The sequence below is a fragment of the Balaenoptera ricei genome, chromosome 1 (assembly GCF_028023285.1).
Source record: "Balaenoptera ricei isolate mBalRic1 chromosome 1, mBalRic1.hap2, whole genome shotgun sequence".
In the NCBI taxonomy this organism is placed as follows: Eukaryota; Metazoa; Chordata; class Mammalia; order Artiodactyla; family Balaenopteridae; genus Balaenoptera; species Balaenoptera ricei.
This window is the reverse complement of record NC_082639.1, coordinates 41,616,854-41,636,945: the sequence shown is the minus strand read 5'-3', so window position 1 is coordinate 41,636,945 and position 20,092 is coordinate 41,616,854. Positions and strand designations below refer to the sequence as shown.

The window sequence follows — 20,092 nt, the reverse complement described above, 5'->3', positions numbered from 1 at the left end:
TGTTCAAATGTATGTGGCAGAGCTAAGCCTAGAACTTGGGTATCCAGTGTCCGCATCTAGTGCCCTTTCCACCACTCAGCCTCTCTCTCTCCCTCATGTATTTTGTCCCTTGGTTTCTTGTGAACACTGCTATCCTGTGCTCTTCACTTTCTCCACATAATTTTGTTGCTAGGGAGAAACCTAAGTGCTGGATACTGGGGAAATTCTTTGACTCAATCAGGCTATACCACAGCATCCTGCTTTCTATGTTTGTTCATTGCAGGTATTTAGTACTTTATTACAACATATAAAGTTAGAAAACACAAAATTTGCAGGAAGATAGACCTGCCAACTTTGGCTCTCTCACTAATTTCTCTGTGCCTACATTTACTCTTCTGGTGCCTCTCTCATCCCCAGCTTAGCGTGCTACCTTGGCTTCCTCAGAACTTCCTGTATCTTTTCCTACCCCTGTAGTCCGTTCCCACAGCAGTCTGAGTGAGCCTTTTAAAAAATATGATTATGTCACTGCTCTGCTCAAAACCTTTCAATGGTTTTTCATTCTCTGTGGGGCAAGGAGCAAAATCCTTAAGATGGTTTACAAGACCCTCCTTGTCTTGACTCCTGCCACCTCTCCCACTGCACTGACCCTCAAGCCTGCATTCTCCTTTCACTTCCTTGAAAGCACCCTCTTCTCCTCTCCCCCACCACAGGAACTTTGCAAATTCTGTTTCCTTTATCTTAACTGCTCTTCCTTGGGGCTTTATGCAGTTAATGCCTATCTTTCGTTCAGCTTTTTCAGTGATTTATTTTAGTTCCATCAACACCTGCTCAGGGAAACCTACCTTTTTCTAAGTGACTTTGTAGAGTTTATTATTTTAATAATTTTACTGCTTTTGGTTATTCCTTGATTAAACTCCATTTCATCCACTAAGATTATCAACTCTGTGAGGATCAGAATATTATCTTCTTTCTCTCTAATTCAAAGCCTGTTATATATTAATTAGGCTTTTTTGCCATGCATCTAACCTACATTATATCTAATTGTCATAATGATCCACAAGGTAGGTCTAGTGTGTCATTTATACATGAGGAAATTGAGAATCAGGAAAGTTAAATAACTCACTATAAAGTCTTACAGCTAGTAAGTGGTGAGGTTGGAATTTGAATTCAATTTCTTCTAGTTCCAAACTAGTATTCCTTACTTTACACTGTATTGCCTGTGACTAGGACGCTTTTAATCTTTGTTATTTTTGTTGTTGTTGTGAAAAAAGAAACTGTTTTAAAAGTATGTTAGCCAAATGCAAAATTTCTTTCCTGGATATGTATGTATTTTTGATAGGGAGGAAGGCAAGAATTGTATATCCACATAACTATCTTTAGAAAAAGATTACCAGGGAGACCTTCAAGATGGCGGAGGGATAAGATGTGGAGATCACCTTCCTCCCCACAAATACATCAGAAATACATCTACATGTGGAACAGCTACTACAGAACACCTACAGAATGCTGGCAGAAGATCTCAGACTTCCCAAAAGGTAAGAAACTCCCCCACGTACCTGGGTAGGGCAAAAGAAAAAAGAAAAAACGGAGACAAAAGAATAGGGACGGGACCTGCACCATTGGGAGGGAGCTGTGAAGGAGGAAAGGTTTCCACACACTAGGAAGCCCCTTCGAGGGCGGAGACTGTGGGTGGCGGAGGGGGGAGCTTCGGAGCCACGGAGGACAGCACAGCAACAGGGGTGCGGAGGGCAAAGCGGAGAGATTCCCGCACAGAGAATCGCTGCCGACCAGCACTCACCAGCCCGAGCGGCTTGCCTGCTCACCCGCCGGGGCTGGGAGCTGAGGCTCGTGCTTCAGTCGGATCGCAGGGAGAGGACTGGGGTTGGCTGCGTGAACACAGCCTGAAGGGGCTAGTGCGCCACGGCTAGCCAGGAGGGAGTCTGGGAAAAAGTCTGGAACTGCCTAAGAGGGAAGAGACCATTGCTTTGGGGTGCGCGAGGAGAAGGGATTCAGAGCACCGTCTAAACAAGCTCCAGAGACCGGTGTGAGGTGTGGCTATCAGCGTGGACACCAGAGAAGGGCATGAAATGCTAAGGCTGCTGCTGCAGCCACCAAGAAGCCTGTGTGCGAGCACAGGTCACTATCCATACCTCCCCTCCCGGGAGCCTGTGCAGCCTGCCACTGCCAGGGTCCCGTGATCCAGGGACAACTTCCCCAGGAGAATACACGGTGCGCCTCAGGCTGGTGCAACATCATGCTGGCCTCTGCCGCTGCAGGTTCACCCCTCATTCCATACCCCTCCTTCCCCCACCCCGGCCTGAGTGAGCCAGAACCCCCTAATCATCTGCTACTTTAACCCCATCCTGTCTGGGCTGGGAACAGATGCCCTCAGGCGACCTACATGCAGAGGCAGGGCCAAATCCAAAGCTGAACCCCAGGAGCTGGGCGAACAAAGAAGAGAAAGGGAAATTTCTCCCAGCAGCCTCAAGAGCAGCGGATTAAATCTCCACAATCAACTTGATGTACCCTGCATCTGTGGAATACCTGAATAGACAAGGAATCATCCCAAAATTGAGGCAGTGGACATTGGGAGCAACTGTAGACTTGGGGTTTGCTTTCTGCATCTACTTTGTTTCTGGTTTTATGTTTATCTTAGTTTAGTATTTAGAGTTTATTATCACTGGTAGATTTGTTTATTGATTTGGTTGATCTCTTCCTCCTTTTTTTTTAATATATAGATATAAATGTTCTTTTCCTTTTTCTCTTTTTGTGAGGGTGTATGTGTATGCTTCTTTGTGTGATTTGTCTGTATAGCTTTGCTTTTACCATTTCTCCAAGGGTTCTGTCTGTCCGGTTTTTTTTTTTTTTTTTTTTTTTTTAAGTATAGTTTTTAGCACTTGTTATCACTGGTGGATTTTTTTCTCGGTTTGGTGGCTCTCTCATTCTTTCTTTCTTTTTATTACTTTTCAATTTTTTTAATAATTATTTTTTATTTTAATAACTTCACTTTATTTTATTTATTTATTTATTTATTTCTCCCTTTTCTTCTGAGCCATGTGGCTGACAGGGTCTTGGTGCTCCGGCTGGGTGTTAGGCCTGAGACTCTGAGGTGGGAGAGCTGAGTTCAGGACATTGGTCCACCAGAGACTTCCTGGCTCCACGTAATATCAAAGAGCGGAAGCTCTCCCAGAGATCTCCATCTCAACACTAAGACCTAGCTCCACTCAACAACCAGCAAGCTACAGTGCTGGACACCCTATGCCAAACAACTAGCAAGACAGGAACACAATCCCACCCACTAGCAGAGAGCTGCCTAAAATCATAATAAGGTCACAGACACCCCCAAAACACACCACCAGACACAGTCCTCTCCACCAGAAAGACAAGAGTCAGCCTCATCTTCCAGAAAACAGGCACTTGTCCCCTCCACCAGGAAGGCTACACAACCCACAGAACCAACCTTAGCCACTGGGGGCAGACACCAAACACAACGGGAACTACGAACCTGCAGCCTGCGAAAAGGAGACCCCAAACACAGTAGGTTAAGCAAAATGAGAAGACAGAGAAACACACAACAGATGAAGGAGCAAGGTAAAAACCCATCAGACCAAACAAATGAAGAGGAAATAGGCAGTCTACCTGAAAAAAAGAATTCAGAATAATGATAGTAAAGATGATCCAAAATCTTGGAAATAGAATAGACAAAATGCAAGAAACATTTAACAAGGACGTAGAAGAACTAAAGAGCAAACAAACAATGATGAACAACACAATAAATGAAATTAAAAATTCTCTAGAAGGAATCAATAGCAGAATAACTGAGGCAGAAGAACGGATAAGTGACATGGAAGATAAAATAGTGGAAATAACTACTGCAGAGCAGTAAAGAAAAAAGAATGAAAAGAATTGAGGACAGTCTTAGAGACCTCTTGGACAATATTAAACACACCAACATTCGAATTATAGTAATCCCAGAAGAAGAAGAGAAAAAGAAAGGGACTGAGAAAATATTTGAAGAGATTGTAGTTGAAAACTTCCCTAATGTGGGAAAGGAAATATTTAATCAAGTCCAGGAAGTGCAGAGAGTCCCATACAGGATAAACCCAAGGAGAAACACGCCAAGACACATATCAATCAAACTATCAAAAATTAAATACAAAGAAAAAATATTAAAAGCAGCAAGGGAAAGACAACAAATAAAATACAAGGGAATCCCCATAAGGTTAACAGCTGATCTTTCAGCAGAAATTCTGTAAGCCAGAAGGGAGTGGCAAGACATATTTAAAGTGATGAAAGGGAAAACCTACAACCAAGATTACTCTACCCAGCTAGGATCTCATTCAGATTTGACAGAGAAATTAAAAAGTTTACAGACAAGCAAAAGCTAAGAGAATTCAGCACCACAAAACCAGCTTTACAACAAACGCTAAAGAAAGTTTTCTAGGCAGGAAACACAAGAGAAGGAGAAGACCTACAAAAACAACCCAAAACAATTAAGAAAATAGTAATAGGAACGTACATATGGATAATTACCTTAAATGTAAATGAATTAAATGCTCCCACCAAAAGACATAGACTGGCTGAATGGATACAAAAACAAGATCCATATATATGCTGTCTACAAGAGACCCACTTCAGACCTAGGGACACATATAGACTGAAGGTGAGGGGATGGAAAAAGATATTCCATGCAAATGGAAATCAAAAGAAAGCTGGAGTAGCAATTCTCATATCAGACAAAAGAGACTTTAAGATAAAGACTATTACAAGAGACAAAGAAGGACACTACATAATGATCAAGGGATCAATCCAAGAAGAAGATATAACAATTGTAAATATTTATACACCCAACATAGGAGCACCTGAATACATAAGGCAAATGCTAACAAACATAAAAGGGGAAATCGAAAGTAACACAATCATAGTAGGGGACTTTAACACCCCACTTTTACTAATGGACAGATCATCCAAAATGAAAATAAATAAGGAAACACAAGCTTTAAATGATACATTAAACAAGATGGACTTAATTGATATTTATAGGACATTCCATCCAAAAACAACAGAATACACTTTCTTCTCAAGTGCTCATGGAACATCCTCCAGGATAGATCATATCTTGGGTCACAAATCAAGCCTTGGTAAATTTAAGAAAACTGATATAGTATCAAGTATCTTTTCTGACCACAACGCTATGAGACTAGATATCAATTACAGGAAAAAATCTGTAAAAAATACAAGCACATGGAGGCTAAACAATGCACTATTTAATAACCAAGAGGTCACTGAAGAAATCAAAGAGGAAATCAAAAAATACCTAGAAACAAATGACAATGAAAACACGACGACCCAAAACCTATGGGATGCAGCAAAAGCAGTTCTAAGAGGGAAGTCTATAGCAATACAATCCTACCTCAAGAAATAAGAAACATCTCAATAAACAACCCAACCTTACACCTAAAGCAATAAGAGAAAGAAGACCAAAAACACCACCAAATTTAGCAGAAGGAAAGAAATCATAAAGATCAGATCAGAAATAAATGAAAAAGAAATGAAGGAAACAATAGCAAAGATCAATAAAACTGAAAGCTGGTTCTTTGAGAAGATAAACAAAACTGATAAACCATTAGCCAGGCTCATCAAGAAAAAAAGGGAGAAGACTCAAGTCAATAGAATTAGAAATGAAAAAGGAGAAGTAACCACTGACACTGCAGAAATACAAAGGATCATGAGAGATTACTACAAGCAACTCTATGCCAATAAAATGGACAACATGGAAGAAATGAACAAATTCTTAGCAAAGCACAACCTCCCGAGACTGAACCAGGAGGAAATAGAAAATATAAACAGACCAATCACAAGCACTGAAATTGAGAATGTGATTAAAAATCTTCCAACAAACAAAAGCCCAGCACCAGATGGCTTCACAGGCGAACTCTATCAAACATTTAGAGAAGAGCTAACACCTCTTCTTCTCAAACTCTTCCAAAATATAGCAGAGGGAGGAACACTCCCATACTGATTCTATGGGGTCACAATCAGCCTGATACCAAAACCAGACAAAGATGTCACAAAGAAAGAAAATTACAAGCCAATATCACTGATGAACATAGATGCAAAAATCCTCAACAAAATACTAGCAAACAGAATCCAACAGCACATTAAAGGGATCATATAACATGATAAAGTGGGGTTTATCTCAGGAGTGCAAGGATTCTTCAGTATATGCAAAACAATCAATGTGATACACCATACCAACAAATTGAAGGAGAAAAACCATATGATCATCTCAATAGATGCAGAAAAAGCTTTTGACAAAATTCAACACCCATTTATGATAAACACCCTCCAGAAAGTAGGCATAGAGGGAACTTACCTCAACATCATAAAGAACATATATGACAAACCCACAGCCAACATCGTTCTCAGTGGTGAAAAACTGAAACCATTTCCACTAAGAACAGGAACAAGACAAGGTTGTCCACTCTCACCACTAGTATTCAAGATAGTTTTGGAAGTCTTAGCCACGGCAATCAGAGAATAAAAAGAAATAAAAGGAATCCAAATCGGAAAAGAAGAAGTAAAACTGTCATTGTTTGCAGATGACATGATACTATACTAGAAAATCCTAGAGATGCTACCAGAAGACTACTAGAGCTAATCAATGAATTTGGTAAAGTAGCAGGATACAAAATTAATGCAAGAAATCTCTTGCATTCCTATACACTAATGATGAAAAATCTGAAAGAGAAATTAAGGAAACACTACCATTTACCACTCAACAAAAAGAATAAAATACCTAGGAATAAACCTACCTAAGGAGACAAAAGACCTCTATGCAGAAAACTGTAAGATACTGATGAAAGAAATTAAAGATGATACAAATAGATGGAGAGATATACCATGCTCTTGGATTGGAAGAATCAACATTGTGAAAGTGACTATACTACCCAAAGCAATATACAGATTCAATGCAATCCCTATCAAACTACCACTGGCATTTTTCACAGAACTAGAACAAAGAATTTCACAATTTGTATGGAAACACAAAAGACCCTGAATAGCCAAAGCAATCTTGAGAAAGAAAAACGTAGCTGGAGGAATCAGGCTCCTGGAATTCAGACTATATTACAAAGCTACAGTAATAAAGACAGTATGGTACTGGCACAAAAACAGAAATATAGATCAATGGAACAGGATAGAAAGCCCACAGAGAAACCCACACACATATGGCCATCTTATCTTTGATAAAGGAGGCAAGAATATACAATGGAGAAAAGACAGCTTCTTCAGTAAATGGTGCTGGGAAAGCTGGACAGCTACATGTAAAAGAATGAAATTAGAACACTCCCTAACACTATACAGAAAAAAACCCTCAGAATGGATTAAAGACCTAAATGTAAGGCCAGACACCATCAAACTCTTAGAGGAAAACATAGGCAGAACACTCTATGACATAAATCACAGCAAGATCCTTTTTGACCCAGCTCCTAGAGAAATGGAAATAAAAACACAAATAAACAAATGGGACCTAATGCAACTTAAAAGCTTTTTCACAGCAAAGGAAACCTTAAACAAGACAAAAAGACAACCCTCAGAATTGGAGAAAATATTTGCAAATGAAACAACTGACAAAGGATTAATCTCCAAGATTTACAAGCAGCTCATGCAGCTCAATATCGAAAAAACAAACAACCCAATCCAAAAATGGGCAGAAGGCCTAAAGAAACATTTCTCCAAAGAAGATATACAGGTTGCCAACAAACACATGAAAGAATTCTCAACATCATTAATCATTAGAGAAATGCAAATCAAAACTACAATGCGATATCATCTTACACTGGTCAGAATGGCCATCATCAAAAAATCTACAAACAATAAGTGCTGGAGGGGGTGTGAAGAAAAGGGAACCCTCATACACTGCTGGTGGGAATGTAAATTGATACAGCCACTATGGAGAACAGTATGGAGGTTCCTTAAAAAACTAAAAATAGAACTACCATATAACCCAGCAATCCCACTACTGGGCATATACCCTGAGAAAACCAGAATTCAAAAAGAGTCATTTATCACAATGTTCATTGCAGCTCTATTTACAATAGCCAGGACATGGAAGCAACCTACGTGTCCATTGACAGATGAATGGATAAAGAAGATGTGGCACATATATACAATGGAATATTATTCAGCCATAAAAAGAAACGAAATTGAGTTATTTGTAGTGAGGTGGATGGACTTCGAGTCTGTCATACAGAGTGAAGTGAGTCAGAAAGAGAAAAACAAATACTGTATGCTAACACATATATATGGAATCTAAAGAAAAAAAAGGTTCTGAAGAACCCAGGGACACGACAAGAATAAAGATGCAGATGTAGAGAATGGATGTAGAGAAGACACGGAGAGGGGGAAAGGTAAGCTGGGACGAAGTGAGAGAGTGGCATGGACTTATATACACTACCAAATGTAAAATAGATAGCTAGTGGGAAGCAGCTACAGAGCACAGGGAGATCAGCTTGGTTCTTTGTGACCACCTAGAGGGGTGGGGTAGGGAGGGTGGGAGGGAGATGCAAGAGGGAGGGGATATGGGGATATATGTATACATATAGCTGTTTCACTTTGTTATAAAGCAGAAACTAACACACCATTGTAAAGCAATTGTACTCCAATAAAGATGTTAAAAAAAAAAAGAAAAAGATTACCTACCTCCATATGGCTTTCTTTCAAAACAGATGTTAATCATCTAGTTTAAACCATGTAAATTCCTCATGTCAGATTTCACTGTGTGTATTTGTATGTTTACTGTTTTTATTCTGCCACAGAAACTAGTATTTGAGAAATAAAGTTTGTCCAGGAATGGCTGTATCAGATGTTTGAGATTTAGATACTTTGGCTTGCCCACATTGCTAAGGTTTAGGGAAATGCAATTGTGGTAAACCAAGTTGCTTTTATTCACGACTTCCTCATGTTTTCTTTATTTCTACTCATTACTGCACCTTTATTAGCAGTTTGAAACAGATTTTTCCTTTTGTGTCTTGTTAGTTTTATCTTCCCAGAACTTGTTGTAAGGAAGTAAATTGCAGATTTCACTTTGATTTTGCTTCCCTGAACTTCAAAGTTAATATTCCCTCAGAGAGAAGCTTAGATTCTAATTTTTTATCTCAAGAAAAATTATACAGGCAACATATTTGAAGTAGCATGGTGGAAAAATCTAAAAGAAGAAATGAATGCATGAGTTTTCCTTTTAAAGAAGGTACAGATACGAAAGTAGAAGAAGGAAGGAAAAAACAGGGCTATATGAAGAGGACAGGCCCCCTCAAGCTTTCAGTGGCAAATCTAACAAACTTTTTTTTTCTTTAGGATAAAAATTATTTTGAAGTAAAAATGGGAACTGACTATGATTTTCAAGGCAAGGAATAGAAAACTGTTCTTCCTATAGTTTTTCTTCTAAAAAGAGTGAGCTCATACCAGCTCTTTGAAAATATCTTAAAAGATAACATTCCCTCTGTCCCACAGAAATACTGCTTTTATTTGGTAAAAGCAAAACCAGAGAGGGGAAGCATAACTCCCCACTCCTTAAGTGTGGACTGCACATGGTGACTTCCTCCAAAGAGTACAGTACAGAAAGGGGGAAAAAGAGTAAGTTTACGATGGAGAGAACTGACAAATACTACCTCAGCCAGGTGATCAAGATCAACATCAATGTCATAAATCATACTGATAGCATATGCCTTTGATATTATGTGATGAAAATGGCAATTTACCTCTGTTATCATCTTCCCCAAAACCCATAACCACTGTCTAATCATGAGAAAAACATCAGACAAATTGCAATAGAGGGGCATCATTCGAGTAATGTTCTCCAAAACTCTCAAGGTCATCAAAAACAGGGAAAGTCTGAGAAAATGTTATAGCTAAGAGTAGCTTAAGGAGACATAACTAAATGTAAAGTGGTATCCTACATGGGATCTTGGAAAATAAAATGGACATTAGGTAAAACAAAGGAAATCTCAATAAACTCTGGACTTTAGTTAATAATAGTGTATCAAGGGAATTCCCTCTGGTCCAGTGGTTAGGGACTCTGTTCTCTCATTGCCAAGGGTGCAGGTTCAATCCCTGGTCAGGGAATTAAGATTCTGCAAGCTGTGCTGTTTGGCCAAAATAAATAACTAAATAAACAACTTCATACATCTTTATAAAAATAATAATAGTGTATCAATATTGGTTCATTAATTGTAACAAATGTACCATGCTAATATAAGAACTTAATAATAGGGGAGACAGGGTGTAGGGTATATGGAAACTATTCTATTTTCTCAGTTTTTCTGTAAATCTAAAACTATTGTAAAAATTAAATCTATTTTTAAAAAAATAACACATAAAAATGCTTAGAGGGTCATCTGAAGGGCTTCCATGGGAATTTAGTTGAACACAGAAACAATGGAAGTTACCTAATAATCTCTAACATTTGCAGTGCTTTCTGGTTTAGGAAATGCATTAATATATACAAAATCATTTAATTTCTAAATAATCTAGTGAAGTAGATACAATTAATTACTCCTATTTTATGGTTAGGAAAAATGGAGCTTACAAAGATGAGGTGACTTGCTGAGAATCAAAAGCTGATCGTGCTCTAGTTTCAATGATGTTTTCATCACATCCCAGTTACCTTTCTATTTACTGTCCCTGAATGTTAGCAACAAAGGATAACAAAAGCAATAACAGCTCTAGTGTCTTAATGGTTAATGAACTTAAGCCAAATGATTCATTCTTAAACTTTTTCCTATTTGCCCTCAAAAGATATTTATCTAAGATCTTCACTTAATCATTGGTTAGTGGCATCTTATCAGGAAAGTCAATGAGTTGTGTTTGTCTTTGACAAGGATACAGAGTGTGTTACCACTGAGGGTGGATGGTAATGTGCATGGGCAGTAGTTTACTTCTTGTCGGAGAGCTTTACCTTTTAGTTTTGCACAGTTTAGGAATCTGACCTCTGCTCAAGGCTACTTTAAACATCTCACTTGGCTTTTCAGAGTTTGCTGATAATAGATGGTGTTCTCTACTTTGAACTGGGGAAGTGTTCAAAGACCAGCGATGGTCTGGGGATCCTTTACAAAGCATTCCAGCTGCGGTAGCCATATGCCACTCCATCTGCATGTATTGTGTGGGTATTGTTCTGCAGTGTTCCACAGCATGCCCACTCTTGCTTTTGGATTACAGACTCCTTGGGGTATGGATATGTTTTTTATTTGGACCATTTTACCTGCTACAAAGCAACACGTACCCTTTCTCCCTCCAAACACACAGGACATGTGGATCTTAAATTGGCCATTGTAGGAGCAAGGAAATATACATATGTGAAACGACATCTTTTGCAATCAGTTTATTGTGGGACATCTGCCAAGACTCATATAACAACAACAGCAATGATTGGATATTAGTAAATACATCTATGTGAGATGAACTCACCGTATAGAATCTGTCCTTAAGCCCATTATAAGCTGGCTTATAATTATGGATCTTGTTGGATGTCCAGAAGGGTAGCTGACGTGGGTGTCTGCCAGATCTTAGTTGGGGAGTGGGTGTAGGCGGGAGATGAACAGGTCACACACAGAGAATTTTAAAGAAGTCTCTCCCATTTAATGTTGCTTTTAACTTCTCATTTTGCTGGAAACTCTGTTGGAAGGAAAGTCCAGATTATTCTGATCACCTTTGGGAGCATTTAGAAAGAGGATGTTTTGGGGTTCAAATCATTTATAAGCTTTGGGGCTCAAATCATTTATAAGGCTTCAGGGACTACACTCAACTCCTCCAACCACAGATAAGCCATTTTCTCCTGTTCACCTTATTGTTGAGTCATCCCAGATTACCTACAGTTTCCTGAGTATTCAAGCTGTGTTCTCTTATCCTCTGCTCCTCACATCTCTTACTGTTTCCTTTACCTAGGATCCTCCCCTTCTTCCCTACTTGCCCTTCAAAACTCAGCTTATTTTTTACCTTCCTCTGAGGACATCTCCTTTGATCATACTGCCTTTCAAGTGCAAGTTCAGGTTAGGTGCACCTTCTTTGTACTCCCCAAATACATGTACACAGAACTATCATAGCTTTTGTTTTGTTTGTTCATTCATTTATTTAGTCATTCATTCAAAAATATTTATTAAGTATCTACTATGTGTCGAAAGCTGTTTTACCTGCTGATGATAACAGCAGGGCACAAAACAGGTAAGGTTCCTGCTCTCATAGAAGTTATAGTGGGGAAATAGTCAATAAATAAGTAGGCAAATAATTAAATAAATTTTATGATTTTAGATATTAAAGGGAAAGAGCTGGGTAATGTAATAATGAGTGACTGAAGGTGGGGGTTATTTTAATTGAGTGGTCAGGGAGAGTTTCTCTGAGGAGGTGACATTTGAAAAAAGACCTGAATGAAGCAAATGATATGAAGTTATGAGGGAAGAGCAGCCCCAGCAGAGGGGAACAATGAAGGCTGTGAAAGGGAAACAAGCTTGAGGTATTTGAGGAACAGAAAGGAGCTTGTGTGGCTGGAGCATGGTGAGTGAAGAGGAATGGGGTAGGAGGTGAGATTGGAAAGGCAGGGCTAGCCAGGTGATGTTGGACATTAAAGGCCAAGGAGAGAACTTTATGTGTTGGTAGAGCCAGGATTTGTACTTAGACTTACCGTACTCTAAAACTTGTGCCTATCATATTGCCTATACCTATCATATTCTATAATACAGTGATGGGAAGTGAAACCTTTAGGCTGTTCAAAAATATGTAATTAAATGTACTAAAATTTAATACAAATGTTTTGGGAAAAATTAATCATATTTATTAATCAGGAAAGAAATATACAGTTTTAGGCCTAGTATTAGTCATTGATCTATTTTGGTCAACTCAGGGAGGATATAGGTTTTTATCAGGCTAAACTATTCTTGAAAACTGCTGTGCTTATAAATCAGAGAACATCTCAATTCCAATTCCAGATTTATAACACTAATTGTATATTCAGCTTTCTTTTTGCATATTTTATGAAAAAAAGTCATGGCCCAGTGTTTCATTACATAGCCATAAATTTCCAGATAGTTCTGGGATATATATACGTTCATACACAATTTCAGGGATATTTTTACTGGACATAGTTAAATTTCATATTCGTCACTTCCTCTTAAAACTAATAGAAGAGATGCTTATTAATTTGGATACATCCTAAGATTTGCACTCCAACAGCAATTCTGGAAATTTAGGCTTATTGGCATCATAATCTGTGAATCTCTTCTGAAATTGTTACTCCATTTCTACCATGTAACTCTATAACTCTAAAATTTCTTATTCTTTTGAGCACTGGAAAATAAGCTTCCGTGGCCTCATGTTCAAACTAAATGTCTTTACTTGAACAAGTCAGCAACAGCCTTGTTTTATTCCCTACAGTTTCAAGCTCAGTGTGTTTAGATGTTTGTCACATCAGAAAGTCCAATCTTAATGACACTGGGGGACCTAGCAAAATGGGTGTCATAGAGTCTTTTAGCTCCAAGTTTTAAATTTTCTTTCTTTCTTTTTTTTTTTTTTTAAAGATTTATTGATTGATTGATTGATTGCTGTGTTGGGTCTTCGTTTCTGTGCTAGGGCTTTCTCTAGTTGCGGCAAGCGGGGGCCACTCTTCATCGTGGTGCGTGGGCCTCTCACTGTCGTGGCCTCTCTTGTTGCGGAGCACAGGCTCCAGACGCGCAGGCTCAGTAGTTGTGGCTCACGGGCCTAGTTGCTCCACGGCATGTGGGATCTTCCCAGACCAGGGCTCGAACCCGTGTCCCCTGCATTGGCAGGCAGATTCTCAACCACTGCGCCACCAGGGAAGCCCCTTAAATTTTATTTCTTAAATAAGTTTCTAACAATCAAGCCACCTGATGTCATTAAATAGGTTTCCATACCCTACTTTGTCTCTTTCAAATATCCCCAAAATAGGTATCAGTTAAGGCATAAGCATGAAGAAAATTGGAGAGCTTCATCTGTACTTTCATTAAATCACAGAGAACTCAGCACATTTAGTTCATACCACACACTCTGAAAGAGGTATGAAAGCTGGAGTGCACAACCCTTCTCTCCTAAAGGGATGAAAACAATCTTCCCCCTTTTCTGCAGGTGCCCCATCTGTGACAAGTGCAGTTGGCTTTTCCACATTTAAACCAAACTTCTCAAGTTTCTTCTCAGCAGATGGTTAAGTTCTACCCATTCATATGTCCTGGCTAATTGGGTAAAACGGTTTTTTTCCTGTAAATATCACAGCCAGAATGTTGGCAAGGGTATCATGTGACAGGTACTTGCATACTCTGCCAGTGAGAGCATAAAGGGATGCGGTCTTTAGGGAGGACAATTTATCAATATGTTTCAAGAGTCTTGAAAAGTTCATCCCCTCTGACCCAGTGACCTCATGTCTAGAAATCCAAACCAAAGAACTGATCAGAGATGACAATCAAAGATATATATACAAGGATGTTCACTACAGCATTATTTATGACAGAAAAAGAAAGTAGGACTTGATTGACCTAAATATCCAAGAAGGGAATTGTTTAATTAGTTATTATGCATCCCTAAGATGGATATTTTGCAGCAACAGGAATAATGTTTTCAAAGAATACCTTGTAATATGAGAAAATTCTCATGGATTAAAATTAAGTGATAAAACTAAGGCATAAATACATTTTGTGAGATCTCAATTAAAAAATAAATTTATATATGGGTACAATGCATCCTCTAGTCCCATCTCCATTGGAGTGCCTAGGTACTAGGGGTTGGTGAGGTCTGATCCTTCTTGGACTACCCTGTCCTGCTAATCTCACCCAAATGAAGAGCTACATACAGTATACGAAGTTCTTTGAGGAGGTAGCTCTTAGCAAGGAGTGGGAGAAACAGACTGAAACCCATCCATTTTCAGCAGTCTCTTTTATGGAAGAAGTGAAGGTTTTCAGACTTGGTCCTTCAAAAAGAGGGTGGCCTTTGTGGGAATTTCCATCTTGGGACATCTTTCCCGTCTCAATTTCCTTGACCTTTCTTCTTTAAACCCATCTTCTTCCAAATTTCCATGGCCCATGATCTCATTCCCTTCTTTGGGAACTCTACTCCTCTCTCTGAAGGAGGACAATCTGTCCTCTGACCTTCTGTATATATCTGATTTGGGCAGTTTTCCCTCAGCTTCTACTCTTCTCAGTCATTGCCTATTCCTAACAGAAAGATATCACTACTGATTTCCTCATTAATTCACCCAAGAAATAATCACATCTCACCAAGGGGGTGTGTGTGTGACACTCATATTTCTTGGAGACAATCAAGATTTACCAAGGACACACGATCACTTCTATGTGTTCCTTTATGGTTTTATCACTCAAGTGTGTATTCCTAAACAATATAATTTAGTCGTGCACATTTTTAATTTAATATGTCCCCACAATTGGAAAGGGAGATATAAGGAAATAAGTTACAACTTAAGTGATAGGTACAATTAAAATGTATACACAATGTAGAGAGGTAGTACATTGCACTAAGTAAACGCACAGAATCCAGAGACAAGCTGGTTGGGTTCATATCCCAGTGTTGCCAATTATTAACTCTTTGAGCTTGACCAGTGTATTCAGATTCTCAGAGTTCATTCTTCTCCTTGGTAAAATGGCAATAATAATAATACCTATCTAAGTACATGGAAGGAAATATACAATATATTTTTTAGGAAATAAAACAATTAGCTAAATGTTCAATTCAGGTAGAGTAAACCCTAAGAACCACAAATGGGAAAAAAAAGGGAAGAAATGATTAAATTAAATAATGGGGCACAGACTTCCAATTGTCCCTCCATATTTCTCCTCCTCCTCCTCTTCATTAAATAGATCAGTTTCATGGGCATGTGACCTGTGCAGTCACACAGGGTGCAATACTCAGAAAGCCCCAAGATTAGTTTAAAGCTCTCCTGTTGCCATCTTGAAATTCTTAATAATTTTTGCACTGGGCCACACCAATTACGTATCCTTTCCTGATCTGGGCACACAACTGCCCATAATAGAGACTCATTTCTTCAGCTAGGAGTGTTTCTGTGAGCAAATTCTCTCAATGGGATATAAGTAGATTTGTATGTGCAACTTATAGAATGTGCCCTTAAAAGACATTTCTCCTTCTTGCTGGCTGAAATATAACCTTAATGGCTGGAACTCCAGTAGTCATCTTGGACCAAAATGGAAACCATGCAAAGTGGAGCACCAAGATACACATAGTTTGACCCCTGACATTTAGAGTACCATAACAGCCCTGAACTATCTCAGAACTTCTTAAACTTAAGAAAGAAGAAATATTTTATCTTGCATAAGCCACTGGCATTTTGGGCTTTCCTGTAGCTTGTACCTGAATCTAATCCTAACTAATTGAAAGAGAGAAAGAGAGAGAGCAAGAGTGAGAGAGAGTGAGGGTGAGTGAGAGAGAGAGAGAGGGAGTTTCACAAAATTATAAGCTTTGTAAAGATCAATAAGATAGATATATCTCTGTTAATACCAATCAAGAAAAAAATGGAAATAAACACAATTCGTAATAAAAACAAATAAATATAGACACAAGAGAGATCTTAAAAATTAAAAATATGAAAATTAAAAACATAAATGAAATTGATAGATTTCTGAAACATATAAAATGTCAAAATTGGCTCCAGAAAAATACAAAATAATAATCATTAAAGAATTAGAAATGATAATAAAAAATGTCCCTCTCCAAATTCTCTAGGCTCAGGTGACCCATTTTCTTTTCTTTTTTTTTTTTTTTTGGCTGCGTTGGCTCTTCATTGCTGCATGCTGGCTTTCTCTAGTTGCAGTGAGCAGGGGCTACTCTTCCTTGCGGTTTGAGGGCTTCTCATTGGGGTGGCTTCTCTTGTTGCGGAGCATGGCCTCTAGGTGTGCTTCAGTAGTTGTGGTGTGTGGGCTCAGGAGTTGTGGCTCATGGGCTCTAGAGTGCAGGTTCAGTAGTTGTGGTGCATGGGCTTAGTTGCTCCGTGGCATGTGGGATCCTCCTGGAGCAGGGATTGAACCCGTGTCCCCTTCATTGGCAGGCAGATTCTTAACCACTGCGCCACCAGGGAAGTCCAACCCATTTTATTTTCTAACATAGATATAAACATTTAAAAAATAAAATAGCTAACTGAATCCAACAATGTATTAAAAAATAAACTGTGATCAAATAATATTTAACCCAAAAATGCAAAGATGTTTCAACATCAGACAATCTATTAATTTGTTTTACTGCATTAAAGTAGAAAAAACACATGATTATGTTAGTAGTTGCAAAAAGAGCTTTCGATTTAACATTCAATATTTACGTGTAATTGAAAAACTTTGAAAACTTCTTTAGTTTGACAAAGACTTTGAGTCAAAAGTTACATTTAATGGAAAAACTTTAGATGTAGCACCTTTAATGTCAGGAAAAGACAAGAATCCCAGTTATAAACTACTTTTAAACACAATACTAGAGGCTCTGGCTAAAGTAATAATACAGGAAAAAGAAATATGTTAAAAGAATAGGAAGGGAAGAGACAACTATGGTTTTGCAGTTGATTTTTCTTATAGGTTAAAAAAATCTGAAATAGTCAACAAACTGTTAGACATAATATGAGAGTTCACTGAATTTTACAATTCTAATATTAACTCATAAAAATCAATAGCATTTGTCTACATAAGGAAAGCAAGTATAAAAAAATTATAGAACATAAGATATTCACAATACTCTAAAAGCTATGAAATATCTGAGAAGTACATTTTAAGTAGTATTGTCAGGGAAGACATCTCCAATAATATAACATTTGAGATGAGACCTGAATGAAGTAAGAGGCAGGCAGATATCTGAAAAAAGAGCAGTCTGGGCTGAGGAAATTATAAGGATAATGACTTTGCACCGTTGATTTCTCTCTTCCTTTCAACATCAGAATATTTTCCTTTCTGGTGAGTTCAGTCATGTTCTAACTTTTAAATATTTTATTCAGGCTAACAAAAAAATCCCTAACTAACTCTTTTATAGCCTTAGCATAGGGCAGTTTTTTTTTTTTTTTTAATTAAAATTTAAGAACCAAATAAGAAAAGACTGGTAATATTTTTAGAAGGCCAAACCAACATAAGCAAAGCAGAAATATAAATGACAAGTTTGATTAAAAAATATTTTCATCTCTCTTCTGCCCACCCTACACTTCATTAAAATGCATTTTAATCTATCACACCATTTGTGACTTAGAGAATTCTTTGTGGCAGGCAGGACCTTTGTCTCAGTTTGTTGGAAAAGGAAACTGAGGCTCAATGAGTATGTCAGCTACAAATTGGCACCTGCCAGTGGCACTTGCCATCTACCTCTACAAGGATTAAATCATGTGCTGCTGCAACTGCTGACTTTCAACACCCCCTGAAAGGAGTTCAGGGTAGAGAGCAGAAATGAGGCCCTCTGTGCTCTGGGAAGAACTGCCAGAACAGGTCTTCAGATAGATAGATATTTTCAGGAGCCGATTTTATAAGCCCAGTTCTTATATCTCATATCTAGAAAAGCACTAAAATCCTTCCTGGTGACGTCTGCTCCTCATGACTAGCAGTAACCTTCATGAGACTAGCAGAAACCTTCTGCATAAATATGTGCTTGACTGCATGTACTCCCCCTTCACCAAAATCACATATATACTGACCTTCCCCCTGCTTCTTTGGAGCAGTTTCTCACAGCTATCTGAGGTGCTGTCTCCTGGGCTATAGTTCTCATTTTGCCCCAAATAAAACTTAACAACTCGCAACTCCCACCTTGCGCATTTGTTTAAGTAGACACATTCTTCAAGACTCAGCTAGGGTATCCACTCCTCTCTGAAGACTTCTCTGATTAGCCATCACCCCCTGCCCCCCTCCCCCCAACTTACAGTTCCATCGCTCTGCTCCTGTAGCACGTCAAAGACTAGTTAACCTCCATCAAAGTCATTATCTCTTTTCCTTTCTCTGTGAGCTGGAGGAGTAGGGGCCTACCTATCAAGGTATTTGGTAAAAAAATTAAGTGCTCAGTAAGACAGGTAAGAATGTGCAGGTGTGAACCTAGGGACAACTTTTCATTATGTAAACATTTACTTGGCACCTCCTTTGTGTCAAGCACAATGCTGTATTATGGAGTATACAAAGATAAAGACACTGACCCTAGGTATAAGGGAACTCCACTATCAAGTGAGGAAAAGAGAAGTAAATAATGCATAAAGCATTGTAAGTGTTAGGACAGGAATGCACAGGGGACTGTGGGAGGACAGAGCAGTTCTGTAAAGAATAATGTTCCAGTTTGGTCTTAGAAGGTAGTGGCAATTCATCAGAGATGGGAAAGAGCATCCTAGTATACTGAGAAATAGACTAGCGAAAGGGAAGCCTTTTCTAGAGTTGGGAGCTGGTGCGGTTGTACAGGGGCGATAAGGCCAACCCCGTTAGTCCTCCGCGTGTTTGGGGTGGGGTGGGCACATAATTATTATTGATTTTCAGGGCTTTTCAGTTGAAGATATAAGTTACTCAGCACCTCGATCAGGGACAGGCACACGGTGGGGAGAAGCGCTGGGAAATCAAGAAGCCTGTCCCAAGCTCCCAAAGTTGAGTACCAACCACAGAAGAGCCAGCCCAACCAGCTCTTCGGTCAGCTCGAGCACCCGCGTGCGCGGCAGGAGAGCGCGACCCCAGCAGACCTGGTTCCTGCGCCCCAGAGGCGGCCGAGCATGCTCAGTTGCCAGCACGCGGTGGCCAGGTTGCAGGGTAGAAGCGCAGCGGAGTCCCAGCCCTGCAGGCGCCTGTCCCGGGAGGGGGGTCTCGCGCCGAGGGGGCCTCGCGCCGAGAGGGCGGGGCCTCGGACGCGCGCTAGCTCCCAGCCTGCCCCCCGCCACACGCCGGCCGTCCGCACGCCGGCCGCCCGTTGCCCTGGCAACCGTCGCGCCGCGTCTTCCGGAGGGAGTTCCTGTCAGCCCGCGGATCCCATTGCCCACTACCCACTGCCCCCTAATTTTCGCGTGGCCTCAGAGGCGGAGGGACAGCAAAAAATGGCGGAGCGGAGCCAGACGGCGCCTGAGGCAGGTCGGTGGGGGCGGTCTATCGGGGAAGCG

The 20,092-nt window shown here is 39.5% G+C and overlaps 1 protein-coding gene across 1 annotated transcript in view; it reads left to right on the top strand.

Annotated features, from left to right (window-relative positions):
- The first annotated feature begins 19,983 nt into the window (after positions 1-19,983).
- Positions 19,984-20,092, top strand: part of AGBL4 (AGBL carboxypeptidase 4) — a 1,384,112-nt gene continuing 1,384,003 nt past the window's right edge. The window contains exon 1 of the mRNA XM_059898403.1: positions 19,984-20,063. Coding sequence (XP_059754386.1) covers positions 20,030-20,063 — 34 coding nt within the window. The 5' untranslated portion in view covers positions 19,984-20,029. The remainder of the gene's footprint in view (positions 20,064-20,092) is intronic.